Source organism: Ammospiza caudacuta, chromosome 5, assembly GCF_027887145.1.
Source record: "Ammospiza caudacuta isolate bAmmCau1 chromosome 5, bAmmCau1.pri, whole genome shotgun sequence".
In the NCBI taxonomy this organism is placed as follows: domain Eukaryota; kingdom Metazoa; phylum Chordata; class Aves; order Passeriformes; family Passerellidae; genus Ammospiza; species Ammospiza caudacuta.
The window spans coordinates 11,198,111-11,213,467 of NC_080597.1; the positions used below are offsets into that span (position 1 = coordinate 11,198,111).

General features: G+C 45.6%; 1 protein-coding gene across 1 annotated transcript in view; it reads right to left on the reverse strand.

Moving 5' to 3' along the window:
• Positions 1–14,022, reverse strand: part of TMTC1 (transmembrane O-mannosyltransferase targeting cadherins 1) — a 143,827-nt gene extending 129,805 nt beyond the window's left edge. Inside the window, exons 1-2 of the mRNA XM_058804849.1 lie at positions 13,715–14,022; positions 1,621–1,798 (exon numbers count right to left, since the gene is read on the reverse strand). Of these exons, the coding sequence (XP_058660832.1) occupies positions 1,621–1,798; positions 13,715–14,022 (486 nt within the window). The remainder of the gene's footprint in view (positions 1–1,620; positions 1,799–13,714) is intronic.
• Positions 14,023–15,357: the final 1,335 nt, after the last annotated feature.

Sequence of the window (15,357 nt, forward strand, 5' to 3'; positions counted from 1 at the left end):
CTATTCTTTTAGTATAGTTTTAATATAATATATATATCATAAAATAATAAATCAGCCTTCTGAAAACATGGAGTCAGATCCTTGTCTCTTCCCTCTTCCTGGAACCCCTGTGAACACCACCACAGTGTAGGGTATGCTCAGTTTTGTCTGCTGCATTTCTAGCTTGGCAAAACAAATGAGTAAGCCAACAGTAAACTCATTCCTTACTTAATAAAATATTAATTAAGGTATATAGAAAATGCCAATTTTAAGGATTTGTTTTAATTTTGTATAATAGGCTTAGATGAGAAATGCATCCAACTCCCAGTACTGAAATTTGTTAAAGAAAATTACTTACTATATAAGCAACATTGAAATGAACTCTTATCACCAAAAAGGGATAGGATAGAATTTATAGAATTTATTCCTCCTGAACAATCTGAGTTTGCAAGAGTTTCTTCCTACAGATTAATGAACAAAATCTTTTTATAAAAAGGGAATACTGCAGAAGAATAGATAAACACTGTTTTTTACAGTTATTTCAATATTCTACTTCATAAGGATCCAAGAATCACCATACAGCAAATAAAAGGCCCTTTGAAATCTCGCCCCTTTTGAGATTACATAATTAAGTTATATTCAGAGCTCTGGCATTTATTTTAACCTTTTAAAGTTCTGACCCAGACAAAAATAAATTCCAAGAGGGCCTCATCTAAAACCTCCCTTAAAATATAAAGCTGTATTATCAAAAGGAGCCTAGCTGATTAGTTCACACAACACAGCACAGGGAGTAACTCCAAAGCTTGTGGCTTTTTGTTATTAAGGTAATCTCTCCTCAAAAGTTCTCAGCCACAGGAGCTGTTTCCCTCCCCCATTTACAAAGGCTTGGAATGAGAGCAGTGTGATGTCAGTGGTATCTCAGCTAATGAGAGCATTTCTTTTTTGCAGTGTAGAAAGCTGGACATTACCTTTCATTCTCCAAGACAGCAAGACTCCTTTTAGCTATACAAGTGTCTCCTGGTGCTAACAGACTGCAGTTTTGGAATGATTACATCTTTAAATGTTTCCTTATAACAAACAGAAAAATTCCCAATATGAGCTGTTGTTCTGTCAACTTATGCTGGTGTTTGTGAACAACTCTTTTTCTGAAAAGGATTCTCCTAGTTTTTCATTGAAATAAATATTAATTAATCCATGGGTCACACCACCTCTGTCAGAGAGAGCTCCTCCAGAATACACAGTAATGCTGCCTTCACTTTTCCGCCCTAAAACGGATGGCTATAGGAGATGACTGAAGGCATGCAACAATATCCCAGCAGGAGAGCACAGCCTCACTGAGCTCTTTGGTTTCAGGAAACTCCTGACTGTCCATTTATTCCCAGCAGGGCTGATTAGGACCACCATTTAGAATTCAGTTCCAGAGCACAAAGACTGCAAGTATGAATGTGCTTTTTCCTTAATGACTCCTACAAATTATTTTAATAGAGTATTAAATAGAGTACATTCCCACCTTTGCTCCCCCACAGCAAAAAAAAAAAATCACAAGTACAACATTCTGCATGACTCAGAGGTTTCCTTGCAAAAAATCAATTAGAATTTGGAAGAATTAATTTATTTTTGTGTTTGGTGGCACATACTTACAGCCTCGGTGTGAATGGGGTGCACAGCGAAGAAGAGCGCCGTGACAAAGGCAAGGCGACAATCCTTGAACACAGCTTTGTCACACGTGTACATCAGCACAAGAGTCACCAGGCAGTGTAAAATTACATTCACTGCGTGGAAATACAAGGGGTTCATGCCAGCCAGCAGTATGTTTAACCTGTAAGGAAACAAAACAAAGCCATTGCTAGATTTGGGAGATCTTCTAATACCATTCAAACACTCTAAATTATGCCTTTTGCCCCATTTGCTGCCATCTAATGTTAGTGCTATTAAACTAATTACTGCAAACCGCTCTAAACTTTGGTTTATTTGATTAAAGAGAAACCATTTCTCCTATTTTTCTTTTATGTGGTTGTGTTTGGCAGCCTTTTTGACAGAGATGGGGAGTGCTGTGCCCTCCCAGCAGAGTTTACTGCAGTGAGACCACGCCTGTGCTGCCCTAGCAGCAAATCACCCTGGCCAGCATCGTGGCACTTGTCCCGTTTCCCTGCTGGCACCTGCTGTGGTTCTGCTGGCCACGTGGCAGCTTTACTACATGGCTAGTTATTTTCTGCTCTAGAAGAGATTCTTCTGCCCAGGAGCAGCCAAGACAAGGACTTGGTAAGGTGCTGGAGCATCTGCTTAGCATAAAGGGGCATTTACTCCCATTTAACTTTCAAAACCGTGTCACACACTGAAGGTTAAGCCTTTTATTTAAATGCTTTACTGGCATAAAGAAGCTTGTCTAATAGTTCTCATCATTTTTATAAGGACATTGATGGCAAAGATAAGTTAGCTAACATCACCCTAGACTCAGTGAGACAATTAGGGTTCATTATTTGTGTAGATCATAAAAAAAAATGTAACAAGCTGTTATGACATTTGCTTGACAGCATGTATTAATACATTCTTCTGGTTACTTTTTTTTACAGCCAGCTTGCTTAACAGCTGCTGACAAGCCTTGCCTTACACACAGTTGAAGATAATTCTATTAAATATTAACAACATCTGTACATTTGGACAAATACATATATATATATATATATATATATATATATACATACACACATATATATGTATCTACACAAATATACACACATACGCATGGTGCCTATCTAGGGAAGACTCCATATATGAACAAGGAATCTGGAAAAATGTCTAACTAATGTTGAGGGATTTTTTTTTTTTCTAAACAAAAAAGATAACCAGTGAAAAGAAGACTCAATCTAAATATTTTACATGCAGTTGTAAATATGCTATAGGGTCAATAATCCTTGCTGTTGTTACTAAAAGACTGCAGGTCTCCCATGACAAACATGATGTGACAGCAAGGCAACTGAGCTGTTGCTACTATAAAAAACCACCTTAGGTGTTTCTGTGAGACAGAGGAGGTGTGAAGAGGTCTGTGAGAGCCAGACAACCTTTTTTTTTATATATATATAAATAACTCTCTACATTTCTTATTCATAATCCAGGATGTGCTAGCTGTCCTGGGTTCAATTTTCCAGGCCAATCCACTTTTACCAGACCAAGAGTCTTACTCGTGCATTCCTGCTGTGCTCCTACTGGAGTGTTTGAGGAGGCAACAGATGAAACCCAGAGAGTTTGTGAAAAAGTGAAATTTTGGCATGACTTGACCTTTCCCTTTGAAGTATGGGTTGATGTAGTTACATTTTGACAAGACATCAGTCTGTGTGATTCAAGAATACACAAAGAGTTTGGAGGTTTTTCTTTTTTTATCCCATTTCTCCTGCAAGCTACTTCAGGGCAGCAACATCCATCACTTTCCCTTATTTCTACCAGCCCTGAATGACAAGCCACAACAAATGGCAGTAACACACACCCAGCCAGGGGTTCAGCTGCAAATACACTGCAGCAGCAGCAGGAACCCCCCCAGGGCAGAATCTTGTTTCCAGCACAGGGCTGAGGGGAACAAGGGGCAGCACAGGGCCACCCTGCCACCAAAGGAGACACAGTTCACCCCAAGACACCTGCAGATGTGCACAAGGACAGGGACCCTCTGCAGGAGACATTCCTTACTCAAATGAATCATTTCTGGATGTACATCAGCTGAAGCAGAGTCCACTGGTCCCCCTCCAATGCCAAAGTGTGATCTGGGACTCTGATCTCTGGAGAAAGCAGATGCAGGCAGGTGAGGACAAGTGCTCAGGATATCAGGTAATATAAAATCATGCACCAAAAGGGGAGAAATTCTCACTTAGTTGTGAGAACCAATCACTGAACTCATGACATCTGGCAATACTCTTGAAAATTCTATCGTCATTCTCCATGGATCATATCTGATCACTTCCCATCCTGCAAAACAGGTCTGCTGGCAGGAGAGGCAGAACTTGACAGGTAAGGGATCTTCCATCCCCATCAGGTCCCCTATCCAAAAGGTGGGGTGAGTCCTTCACACCCCTTCTTAGGGTGAACACCAAGTCAATGAGGCTTGTAAGCTGAGAATTACCTGATGTAAATTATTGACAACAGCTCAGTAAAAGCATCAGCCTCGCAGCCTGGCTGCTCCCCTGTGTGTTCTTTAAATAAATAAAAAACAACAGAACAAAATACAAACATAATACCATGCTGTTCAGGTAACTCTTTCACTAAACAGCAAAATCAGCCTGCAAGTGTGTTTTAAATACCATCTTTGGTGGTCCATGAACACTAAACATGAGCGTGTGCAGGTGCTATATTCACACCAGTGCTTTTTGCTGCTAAAGCTCTTTGTCATAAGAAATTAGGCCACATGGCAATGAAGGAAACATTCTTTAGTCCTGAAACAATCCCAGCAGAACGATGTTGAAATGTTAGCAGTGGTTAAATTTATTGTATGTCAAAAATCTGGGTCTTCAAACAGCTCTAATCCAAGTCACAAGAACTCTGCAGAGCTGCCCAGCTCACACAGCCATGGGGAGAAAAGGCAGCCTGCTATGGAATGCCAAATTTGCTCCACTGCAGGGGAACTGGGGAGCAACTTCTGGGCAAGGGAGCCAAGAAGGGGATGGGTAAATAAAAAATTACTTCTCTCCTCTTAATCTTTAATGCCCTAACAGAGAGAGCCAGTCTTGTTTACTGGCAGCAGCATGCAGCAATTATACACAGCAGACTGTTCAGCAAACAAAGGAAGTAAAACAGAGATATGAATCTCAAAATTAAGGAAGAAGTGGTCTTTCTTCAACATAATGTTCATAAACAGAAGTTCTAGCAAGCAAAAACTGTACTACACTGGAGGGAGGTGGTGCTGACCATGTATTTCCATACTTATACTGCCCCAAAAATGGGGAAAATCATATCATGCAGCCATTTCTGTATGAAGATCATGACCTCTGCCTGAGCTACAGCACAACTTGTAAGACACGTCTTATAAAGAGATTCCACCCTGCACTGAAAGCGGGTATTGCTTTGCATAAACTTTGCCATATTTAACACAATTTGAACACGAAAAGATCATCACAGGAAACTTAATCCATCCTTATGTGTGGAATTAATTGATATAAATCTGCATGTGAGCCTTCCTTATAAAAACTGAGGGGTTTTATGAGGTATGGGATGCTGTGAGACTTTCCATTAAGTGTTACTTCCACATCTTGTGGCCTTGGTAGAGCACACAGTGAGGAGAGGAGGTGCTCTGGGCTGTATGAACAGGCTGCTCCCCAAAACAGAGATGTGTTTGCAAACAGCATCCTAAAGATCTGGGGCTGAACACAGCAAGTGGTAACACTGCTAGGAATAGAGACCCCAAAAGAGGAGATCCAACCATCTCAGACATGGAGGTCACTCCTCAGAGGAGTCACCCACTAAACACTTGGAGGAGAGTTTTACTGCTTTAACATCTCTGCTGGAAGAGTCCCTGGAAGCAAAGATTCTGCCAAACCTCCTGCAAAGTTCAAATGCAAAGGCCCTCAGAAGACCCAGGGAAAGGAGGAGAAGAGCACATAGACCAAAGTGCAGTGTCTCAGTACTAGGTGACATTGACAGCTATCTTCTAATAGAGCTGACCAGCACCATCCCTGCCACCACCAAAACAAAAAACTGAGTACAGAAATCTCAGCATGATCACATGTCCCAGCAGGGCACACAGGCTGCACTGAAAGACTTATTCAAGCCAAGATCAGCACTGTTTTTGTGGGTTTTGTGCCCAAGTGTTGCAGCAAGTGTGGCTCAGCATGTCACACCCAGGGCAGAGCACTGCCCAAAATACACACTCATGCAGGAGGCACACCAAAATAAGAAATCCCTTGGTTTTCTTAAGGCTGATGGATGTTTTCCAGGAACAGTGGAATAGCATAGTTTGCTTTGCAGCAGTTTTTCCACCATTCCTCCACCATCCACTCTCAGAAAAGGAATTGCACAGCTCCACTCCCAGAAAGAGAGACCTCCACAGGCAGCAGCCTTCTCTTGAAGGTTCACTGGATAGAGACTGTACAACAGCTCTCCAGAAGAAAGCAAATCATCCTTATAACCTCCATCAGTACCATCAGATGTCCTACAGAGAAACTGTCAGGGACACATCAATTCTGGGTAAGCAATTTCCCACAGAGAGGGCCTGGAAATGGAGTGGGACTCTGTGGCTTCATCCTCACAAACTCAGAGAGGTCTAGAGCAAGAGCACAAGCTCACAGACAAATTCCATATATACCAAATTATGGTATGTAATCACCAGCACCCCCACCCTAGCTCTAATATAGTGCTTTGCTTTTCATTCACTTGTACACATGAAGATTCATTCAACTTTTTTTAAGGTCTCTTATGATTTAATAATATTGTATACCATAATTGGAGAGTTTCTCTTTTTATAGACTTTGTTATTATCCCTGGGCAGCTCTTGTTTAGTTTAATCTGTTTTATTATTTTCAGAAGACTAACAATGAAACACAACATGTTATGAAACAGAAATGCACTGGATAATAATGGTAATTTGTTATAGCAAGTAACACTTAATGGAAAATCTCACAGCATTCCATACCTCATAAAACCCACACAGTTTTTATAAGGAAAGCTCACATGCAGATTTATATCAATTAATTCCATACATAAGGATAGATTAAGTTTCCTGTGATGATCTTTTCGTGTTCAAATTGTGTGTTAAATATGGCAAAGTTTATGCAAAGCAATACCCACTTTCAGTGCATGGTGGAATCTCCTTATAAACTCCACAGATGCATGGACTTTGTGCCAGGAAAATGAGCATTTGCACTCCAAAAGAGGTGCAGCTGCATCAGTGGCACTCATGGTAAAGGCTCTACATGGAAACAGCTCAAAGATTAATGAAAAACCTGTAGCAGCAAACAGAATAAGCCCCTTTGCACTGGTGTTCCTGCAATGGCCAGTTTCCTCCACAAAGTGCAAGAGCACTCGGTGCTGATTTGTGCTGATAATCTTCCCACAGTACAGTACAATGCCTGAGAATTAAATGGACAATAAGGCTTAAAAGGCCTGGTCCTTGGTTTGCTGTGATGGCAATGGTGACAAGGCGGAGGCTGCATCAATTCCCACCCACAGCCACTGCCTCAGAGCACAGGAGTCATCACTTAGAGAGCAGAGTGAAGGGCAGGCATTCAGAGCAGCTTATTGCCTTCCAGCAGGGGCAGGGAAAGAAAAAAGAAATCACAATTAGACTGGGAAGAAGCAGCACCTTGAAGGTGACAAATGTGCCAGGGCAGAATTTTCTGTTAAAACCACAGCAAGTTTGGTTTGATGATCATTCCTGTGTTGCAAATAACAAGAGCACCACTCACACAGCTTTAGGTTTGCACCCACAAGGGGCCTTGATAAACTAAGTAGAAGAAAAGAAATCCAGAAGAAAGCACATCATTCTTATGATGGGCCTTGGTAAACTATGACAAGAAAAAAATCCAGATGATGGCAAGCAACAGAATTACAAACCTGCTGTCACTTTATCTAGAGAATGAACAAAATGCAGTTTGTCTTAAAAAATATTCTTAAGAAGCACCTCAGCAAGAACTGAGAAAATGAACATCTCATGAATCACTTCAGCAGCCATCCATCAAAGTATGAAGAGAAAAAGGGATGAGACATGATCAAAAAGCAAGCTAGGACAGTCACTCATCAAGAAGAGAAAGCAACAGAAACCAAAATCTAGTATAAAGTTATTAGTCCTAAAGACAGTATTTCAAACTGGATGTAACAGGTCTTCACCAAATATGAAGTAAGTTTGAAATAAGATGAAGACCATGAGGGAAATGCCATTCTAACTTACCAAGAAGCAAAGAAAAAAGGTTAAAAAAAAGATATAGTGAGTGAAAGAGAACAACCTTTTTTTCTTTTCCCTTTCTTTAAGACTGTGAGACAATAAAGAGAAAGCCCAGGAAAGCAGTCAGAAACAGAGAGAGGAAATGCAGAGAAATGCCTTAGGTAACCAGCAGCAGGCAGAGTATTTATTTTCAGGGACTCTAAAGAGTATTGACAAGGATGCTTCTGTGGGCAAGAAGGCTGCTCGAAAGCTGAGACTTTTAGGTAAAAGATGGGCAGAGAAAATTAATGGTGACACTGGTGCAAGAGGAACAGAATGCCCAATGAGAGAAAATCTCCAGGAATGGGTTGATGTTAAATAGAGACAAGACATCACTGAAGCAAGCAGCAAAGATAAGCATGACTGCATCCACCTCAGCCAAGTCGTTCAGGAGAATTAGAGAGCTCTTTCTCTCATAAAAGGCTTTAAATTCAAGAGAGAGGGAAATTTCATTCAGGGCTGACAAATGTGAAGGCAGACTCCTTCATGCTTTGTACACACCTCTCCTACTGGGCAAACCCTCACCTCTGCAAGCAGCATGACAGCAAGGATCCCAGCCAGGTCTGCACCCCATCCCTGGGCAGGGAGCCTCCCTCACCCTCCACAGGAGCCCTGTGCTCCTTCCAGGGAGTGCAAGCAACCCCAGAGAAACAGCTCAAACTTCAGACCACAAACATCAGGCACCTGCTACAAAAATTACATTTGTGAGGGAGACTTTTTGTGCACCTGAAACTGGGGGGAAAACCTAAGCTTTGAGATACCAAGCTTTGGAAGACACCTAAAACCACAGCAAGGCATTCTGCTCTGGGTCAAAAGAAATCCTTACGTGCTTAGAGATGTATCTGTATATTCCAGTTATAATACAAGCAGATTTACAAAAGTATCTGCTTTTCTTCACCAAGCCCACCTCATCCAGTGTGGCTACACCAGCACTACATCAATTTCATGGCAGGTATCACAGCAGCAGTGTGGAGAGTGACTGCCACAGCATGAGTAGAAATAGTAGACTAAGCTGTACAAAAGAAATACTAACACAATCTTAAACATTGTGATGTTCAGAGTGAAGAAAATACTTGTGCACTGTGTATTTAACCTGACACATTATAGCTCCACTATATTACCCTGCACTGTCAAGCTGTAAAATAGCATTAAATCAATAACAAAGAAAATGTAAGGTCTTTTTTCCTTCCCCAGGTTGTTTTGGTTCTCTTAAGCTCCCTGTCCTTGAAACTTACGCCACTGATACAGCTGAAAAAACAGAAGGATCAGCTGTAAACAACCAGACAGATCAGAAGGCTGACAGTGAGTTACAGAATCAGTTCTCTCTTTGGCTATGTATTTACCTCTAACCCAAGCTCACATTCACTTAAGGCTTTGATCCAAAGCCACTGGAGCCTCATATGAGGCTCTCAATGCCAACCCAGCATACTGAGCTGCTGCTGAAGGGCCCTATTTCCTTCCCAGACAGGTACACACCCAAGCCATCAGTGGCTACAGCCTTGGTGGGCAGACCTGGAAGGTTCCCCATGCTGCACTCAGCACCTGAGCACAGCCCAGACTTTTTAATTCCTCTTTTTCCTCATTTTTTCCCAGCTAGAGTACTAGTAGGATGGCTCTCTGCACAAACTGTGTGTTTTCTTGTTTTTTCAAATTCCCTTTTGCATCTTACTGCCCCTCCAGCTCCTCTCCTCCAAGGAGTGGAGGGAACACTGACACTCTCCCCACAGAGCCAGGTACATTCCCAGTGAACAACTCTCACCTCCTCTGAGGAGGTATCTGCTGTGCTTCCCTGCCATGCCATCCTCCCAAGCCTTTGTCACAGCCATGTGTCCTAGATGTGTCACCACCTTCTTCTTCTGTCCCTGGTGAGCTGTTCCTTGAGACATCCCTCACCAGCATCTGCCTTGGCACCACCAACGAGGCTGAGCACACGGGGCCTTCACTTCTCAGCCACCTGCAAGCCAGGAGCCTCATATCTGATTAAATGGCATACAGGGGATTGGAAAGGCTTCACTCTCACCATTTTCTATCACTGTGTACCTTCACTGTGCTGCTGACTACACCAAATCTTCATCACCTGTGTTCCTGGGTTGGAGAATCTATCTAAATGGGGATTTGGCAGACAGAAAGAGAAAGAGGAAGGGAGACAGCACTGGGGATTGCACCTTCTGCTTCAGCAGCTGAGAAACATTTCTGCAAAACCACTGGAAACAAGGAGTAGCTGAAGTGCTACTGAGGGAATAAATGATTCAGTGAACTTCTGTTAGTGGAGGCAAGGTGTAAGACAGAAAGCACCCAGTTTAAATATAAATCCTGATTGAATTACAGAACTGGCAGTTCTCCTTTTTCCCTTTTTTTTCCTACCTTTCATCTTAACATTTTATAGGGAAGACACCAAAAGATAGTATGTTCTGAGTCCAAGAAGTTGCCTTCTTTAGAAAGAAGTATATTGAATCACTTCTTAGAGAAGAAAACACCTGCAGGTGAGTCAGTGAAAGTGATAGCAGCTGGAGAAGAGAGCATGAAGAAAGTTTTTCTGAAAGACTAAGTAAAACCACTGCCTACCATCTCAGCTCCTGTGCAGGTGAGTTCTGCTAGACCTGTCACCTAACAGTTAACCATGTGTGATAGGAATGCTTCTGAACCAACTCATTCAGCATTCCTTTATTTTATGGAAGTCAGGAGAAAAGGCAAGAGAAGTTCAAAGACACAAAACAGACATTATTTAATTCAACAGTCCATACGGAGTCTTTTTTCCCCCTTCTGATGTTAACCCACACAAAACAGTGCAGCAATTCTGTGAATATTTTAAGTTTTCCTTAATGGTTCCAGTGGGCCACTCTTTTTTTCCTCTGATCATTTATACTGTCAGATCCAGTGTGAATAATGTCAAATACTTGAGCTCTTTTCACTGTTTGGCTCAAGAGCATTAGTCTACAGGAATGAGGACTGTCACTTATGATTTCCAATTCATCAGGGACACTGAACTACTGTTACACAATTTCAGCAATGTCTGCTTCAGATTTTTCTGACAGATGGGTGATAAATTTTTTTAATTGAGATCATTTCAGGAATATGTAGCTTGTATGTAGGATATGTTCAGCCTAATGAGAAGTCCACAGGGCATTTTGAGTCCTGCCTCTTACTTCCACAGCCACAAAAGGCAGAAAAGGGACTGAAACAAAGTGTCAGTAGATTGATGAATCTGTAGATACACATTTCAGCCCACCCTTCACATCTGTTCTGTACAGGCAGTTTGGAGATCTCCCAGATTCTTTAATCTTAATACAGCAAGACGCAAAACAAGTCTTTACAGATGAAAGTTTCGTGCAAGAGAAGTAGAGCCACTAGGCTGATATAAAGATTCATGCTGCTATTTAAATGCCTTGGATTTGACCAAATTAGCACAACAACAAGATAAATTAAATAAAACAAGCAAATCTACAAACAATAAAGATAGCAGAATACTTTGTTGCTCTCTTCCCTCCTTCCTGCACGCATCACACAATTTTCTCGAGCATCTTAAGTGGGTGGAGTAAATTCTAACAAAAGTATTAGGTAACAGAATGGAAATGAATGTTGCTATCAGTTTCTGCTGAGCTTTTAACCAGAATCAGGGTAAATCCCTTTTTTCCTTCTGCAGGAAGACAGAGAGCAAGCAGCAACCTCCTGCTGGGCAAGGCAGGGGCGGATGCCTCAGGCAGGCAGAGAGAGCAGGGCTCAGCCACAGGTTCAGCTGCCTGGCAAAAGCTGCCCCAGGCTTCTTTGGGTTCCACTGAAGATTCACTCCACCCCGTTCTCAACATCTTCCTCTGACACCCCACTGGTAGAAATGAAATGGGAAGAATGTGGAAACTGGAAGGGTGGAAGGATAATTGGAACACAGTGGATACAATCTCCCTCTGCAGCCAGGGAAGATAAACGATTCCTTCCCTATTCCAAATGCAATGCCAAGTGGTGAACAAATGACTCTGCCTTTGACCCAATGTCTTGGCTGTATGGTTATTATAAACATAGAGGATTAAATCTTGCTCACAAAATTAGTGTCATTTCCCTTCCAGAAAGGACTAGGCAGAGACAGCACTTCATTCATCCTTTTTTGACACACCCCCCTATCAACAGCAAAGGCAAAACCAGTTCAAGTACATTCAAATGGGTACTAGAACAATTAGTTTCCATTTCGTTATTAAAGTTTAAGTTCCTCTTGCTCATTAGCATCACAATCTCAATCCTGCAACCTGATCTAGGAGGCCAAGTCCAGCACTCCAGCACTAATATTGCATGCAGTGAGGTCAGTGGTGATGCACACACATTCACTCTTCCCTCCACCTACCCCCAGGTGTGTTGCTGGAGGAATGGATTAATTACATGATCCCCAAACTACAAGGGTTTGGTTGGACACACGATGGAGAGAGAAGGCACTCTGTGTGCACAAAGCTCTGCCTGCAACTCCCTGCTCCCACCTCGCTCTTTAAAGAAATGGGCTGAGATGCCCTTCAAGGAGAAGGTACAAAACCTGTTCTAAAAAATCCAGCTTACAAGGGTCTGTGCTATTCAGCTCCCTTTATGAGGAGCATGCCAGCCTGTGTCCAGACAGCCAACACTGATGGCTCTTGGCTCCAAGTCCGCCTTTACAACCCTAGAGCAGCAAGCGCTCTGCGGGAGTGCCAAAGGGACATTCCATTTCCCAAAACTGCTCTCGCTTCACAGAAACACTCAATTTCCACATATTCATGAAATTCTATTTAGATATCCGGTGTGCTAATGAGTTACTCAATCAGCAGAGTGAACCAGGAACCGGTAACAAATCCCCCTGGCAGACTTGCCAATGCCCATACCCTTTATTCCAAACACCTGCTGTAATGAGTTTGGACTGAGCATCTACCGATCACCAGCCCTACACATCACTCAGCCACACCACCAGCTCCTCAGCACAGCTCTCTGCAAACACATGTATCATTTCTAAATGCTAAGATGTGCTAAATATTCATCATCCTTAATGTTCCGTCAGAATAAATTAAATAGAGAACAAGCTAATGGAAAGAATGACAAACTGTATGGACTGTAACTGAGCTGATTTGCCACAAATTCTTCTCCTGGGGGAGAGAGGCTAGTGAAAGCTTTTTCCTAGGATTAGCAAAGGTAGCTGTCACTTTACCGCCTCTCAACTTCCCTTTATTCCTGTAAAACCGAAACTCCTCCTCAACAACTTCGCCCGGTACACGGGGAAGGAACATCTGAAGCAGGGAGGCTGCAGCTCCGCGGCTGACAAGGGAGGCTGGCAGCTGCCAGGAGGGATGCTCGGTACCCGGGGGCTGACCCCTCCACTTAGCGCTAAGAACAAAGGCACGGATAACTACGGCTCTGTTTCAAAACACAACGCGGGAACTTTCTGGCACGACCACTCAATTGCGGAGAAAAGGCACTCGAGATAAAGCACAGGAGGAACTCACGAGGAATTCATGTGAGCACTTCCCCAGCCAAAAGCGCTTTCTGAAACGCTCCGTTTTCGCTTTTATCCCTCCCGCAGCCCGGGGAAGAGGCGCCACCTGCTCCCAAACGGCGGGCAAAGAGAGACACTTGCCGGGAGCGCGGCGGACTCCTCCGGAGCGTCGCCTCATCGCTCCCTCCTCCGGCAAACTTGCCCCGGGCCGCGCCGCGGAGCCCCCGCCCGCCCCCGTCCCGCAGAGCCCCGGGCAGAAATGCTGAATCACGAACCGAGGGCGCGGGACCGGGGGGCTCCCCCTGACCCCCTCCCGGGGCCGGCCGCCCGGGCACGGAGCCGGGAGAGGCTCTGTGCGGAGGGCAGCCCCCGCCCGCCCCGCCGACACTCACTTGAAGGTGAGGACGCAGAGGGGCCGGTAGGACTTGTGGCTGGTGTTCTCGGCCATGCGCTTGCCCCAGAAGTCGTTGGCGAAGGCGGCGGACACGGGGGCGGCCGCCCTCACGTCGGGGTTGTTCACGATGGCCCAGACGTCGTCGTGCACGAACTCGCCCCTCAGGGAGTTGCCGTAGCACAGGGCGCACAGCCCCGCCAGCACCGCCGCCGCCGCCGCCCCGCCGCGCCGCCCGCCCGCCGACGGGCAGGGGGCCGGCGCGGCTCGGTCCCGGCTGCGGGAGCCCCGCGCCGAGCCCGTCACCATGGCGCGGGGCTCGGCCCCGGCTGCCCCGGCTCCGCCGCCGCCGCGGCGCGGGGAGGCAGCGGCGCCCGCATGGTGCGGGGCGGGCAGCGGGACCGCCGCCGGCCACTCGCGCTCTGCCGAGGCGCAGCCCGCCCGGCTGCAAATAAACAGCGGCCGCCTCCCCGCGCCATCCCTTCTCCTCCTCTTCCTCCTCCTCCTCCCCCCCCCCGCGCCCCCTCCCGCACGCATGCTCCTTGCCGCGCTGTCACACCGCCGCCACCTCCTCAGCCCGTCGGCGCCGGGCGCTCTGGTGCGCTCTGCCCGCGGGGCGCTCTCTGCCCGCGGTGCCCTCTGCCCACAGGAGGCTCTGCCCGCGGTGCCCCCTGCCCACAGGAGGCTCTGCCCGCGGTGGCTCCGCCGCACAGCGCGGAGGGGACGCGCCCGGCACGGCCCGCGGGCGGGGAGCGCAGTCCCGCTGCGGCGCTCGGGTCGCTCCGTCCCCGCTCTCTCAGGAGACGCGTGCAGGGCTGTCCTGCCGCCCCTCCGATCCCCCCCCGGGCAGCGCCCCTGGGGAGCGTGCTCACCTGGCCGGCAACAGCATCCCACGGCACCCACTTTGCTGCTCCACAGCATCCACAGCGTGCATGCTGATCCGGTACCGATGCTGCTGCTGCACCGCATCCACGCTGCTCCACGGCATCAGTGCTGGGCCACATCCTCCACGCTGCGGCGTCGGCTGTGCCAAACAGTCCCCCACTGTGTCCTGCTGGAGGAAAAGGCATTCTCGTGCCACAGAACTTGTTTTCTCTACTCTGGTCCACTTCCTGTCTTTATTCCAAAATCGTTTGGGAGTTGCAATGTGTCCATACCCTCCCACGGATGACCTTTCCTGTGTTAGTGATAAGCCTCGATAACTTAAGGAAAGGCCATGGTCAGATCATCTATTCACTAATTTATGAAAACTACATAGTCACAGATTTTTCAAAAACCAGAAAAACAAGGACTCTATTAATGGGGTTTTACCCTTCAAAGAAAACCTTCTGTTTACAACCAAACAAAGCAATAACACTGCTTGGCAAAGAGGCTTCGATTCAATTAGGTGAATAACAAACTGGACAGAGTTTGAATTTTTTCCTGAGAAAAGATGCTCTGGGCAGGGCTCAGCAGCAGCCTGAGCAGCTCCCAGCTGCTCCCGTGTGAGCGTGCCTGCTCCCGTGTGGGAAAGAGAGGGGAGCGGAAGCCTTGGAAAGTTCACGCAGGCTGTCCAGGGCAAGCCTGCTCCAGGAATGCTTTTTCCCCCAGCCCATTTGGCACTTGGAGTGATCTGGTATTTTCCAAGTGTAACAGAGCAGGCTT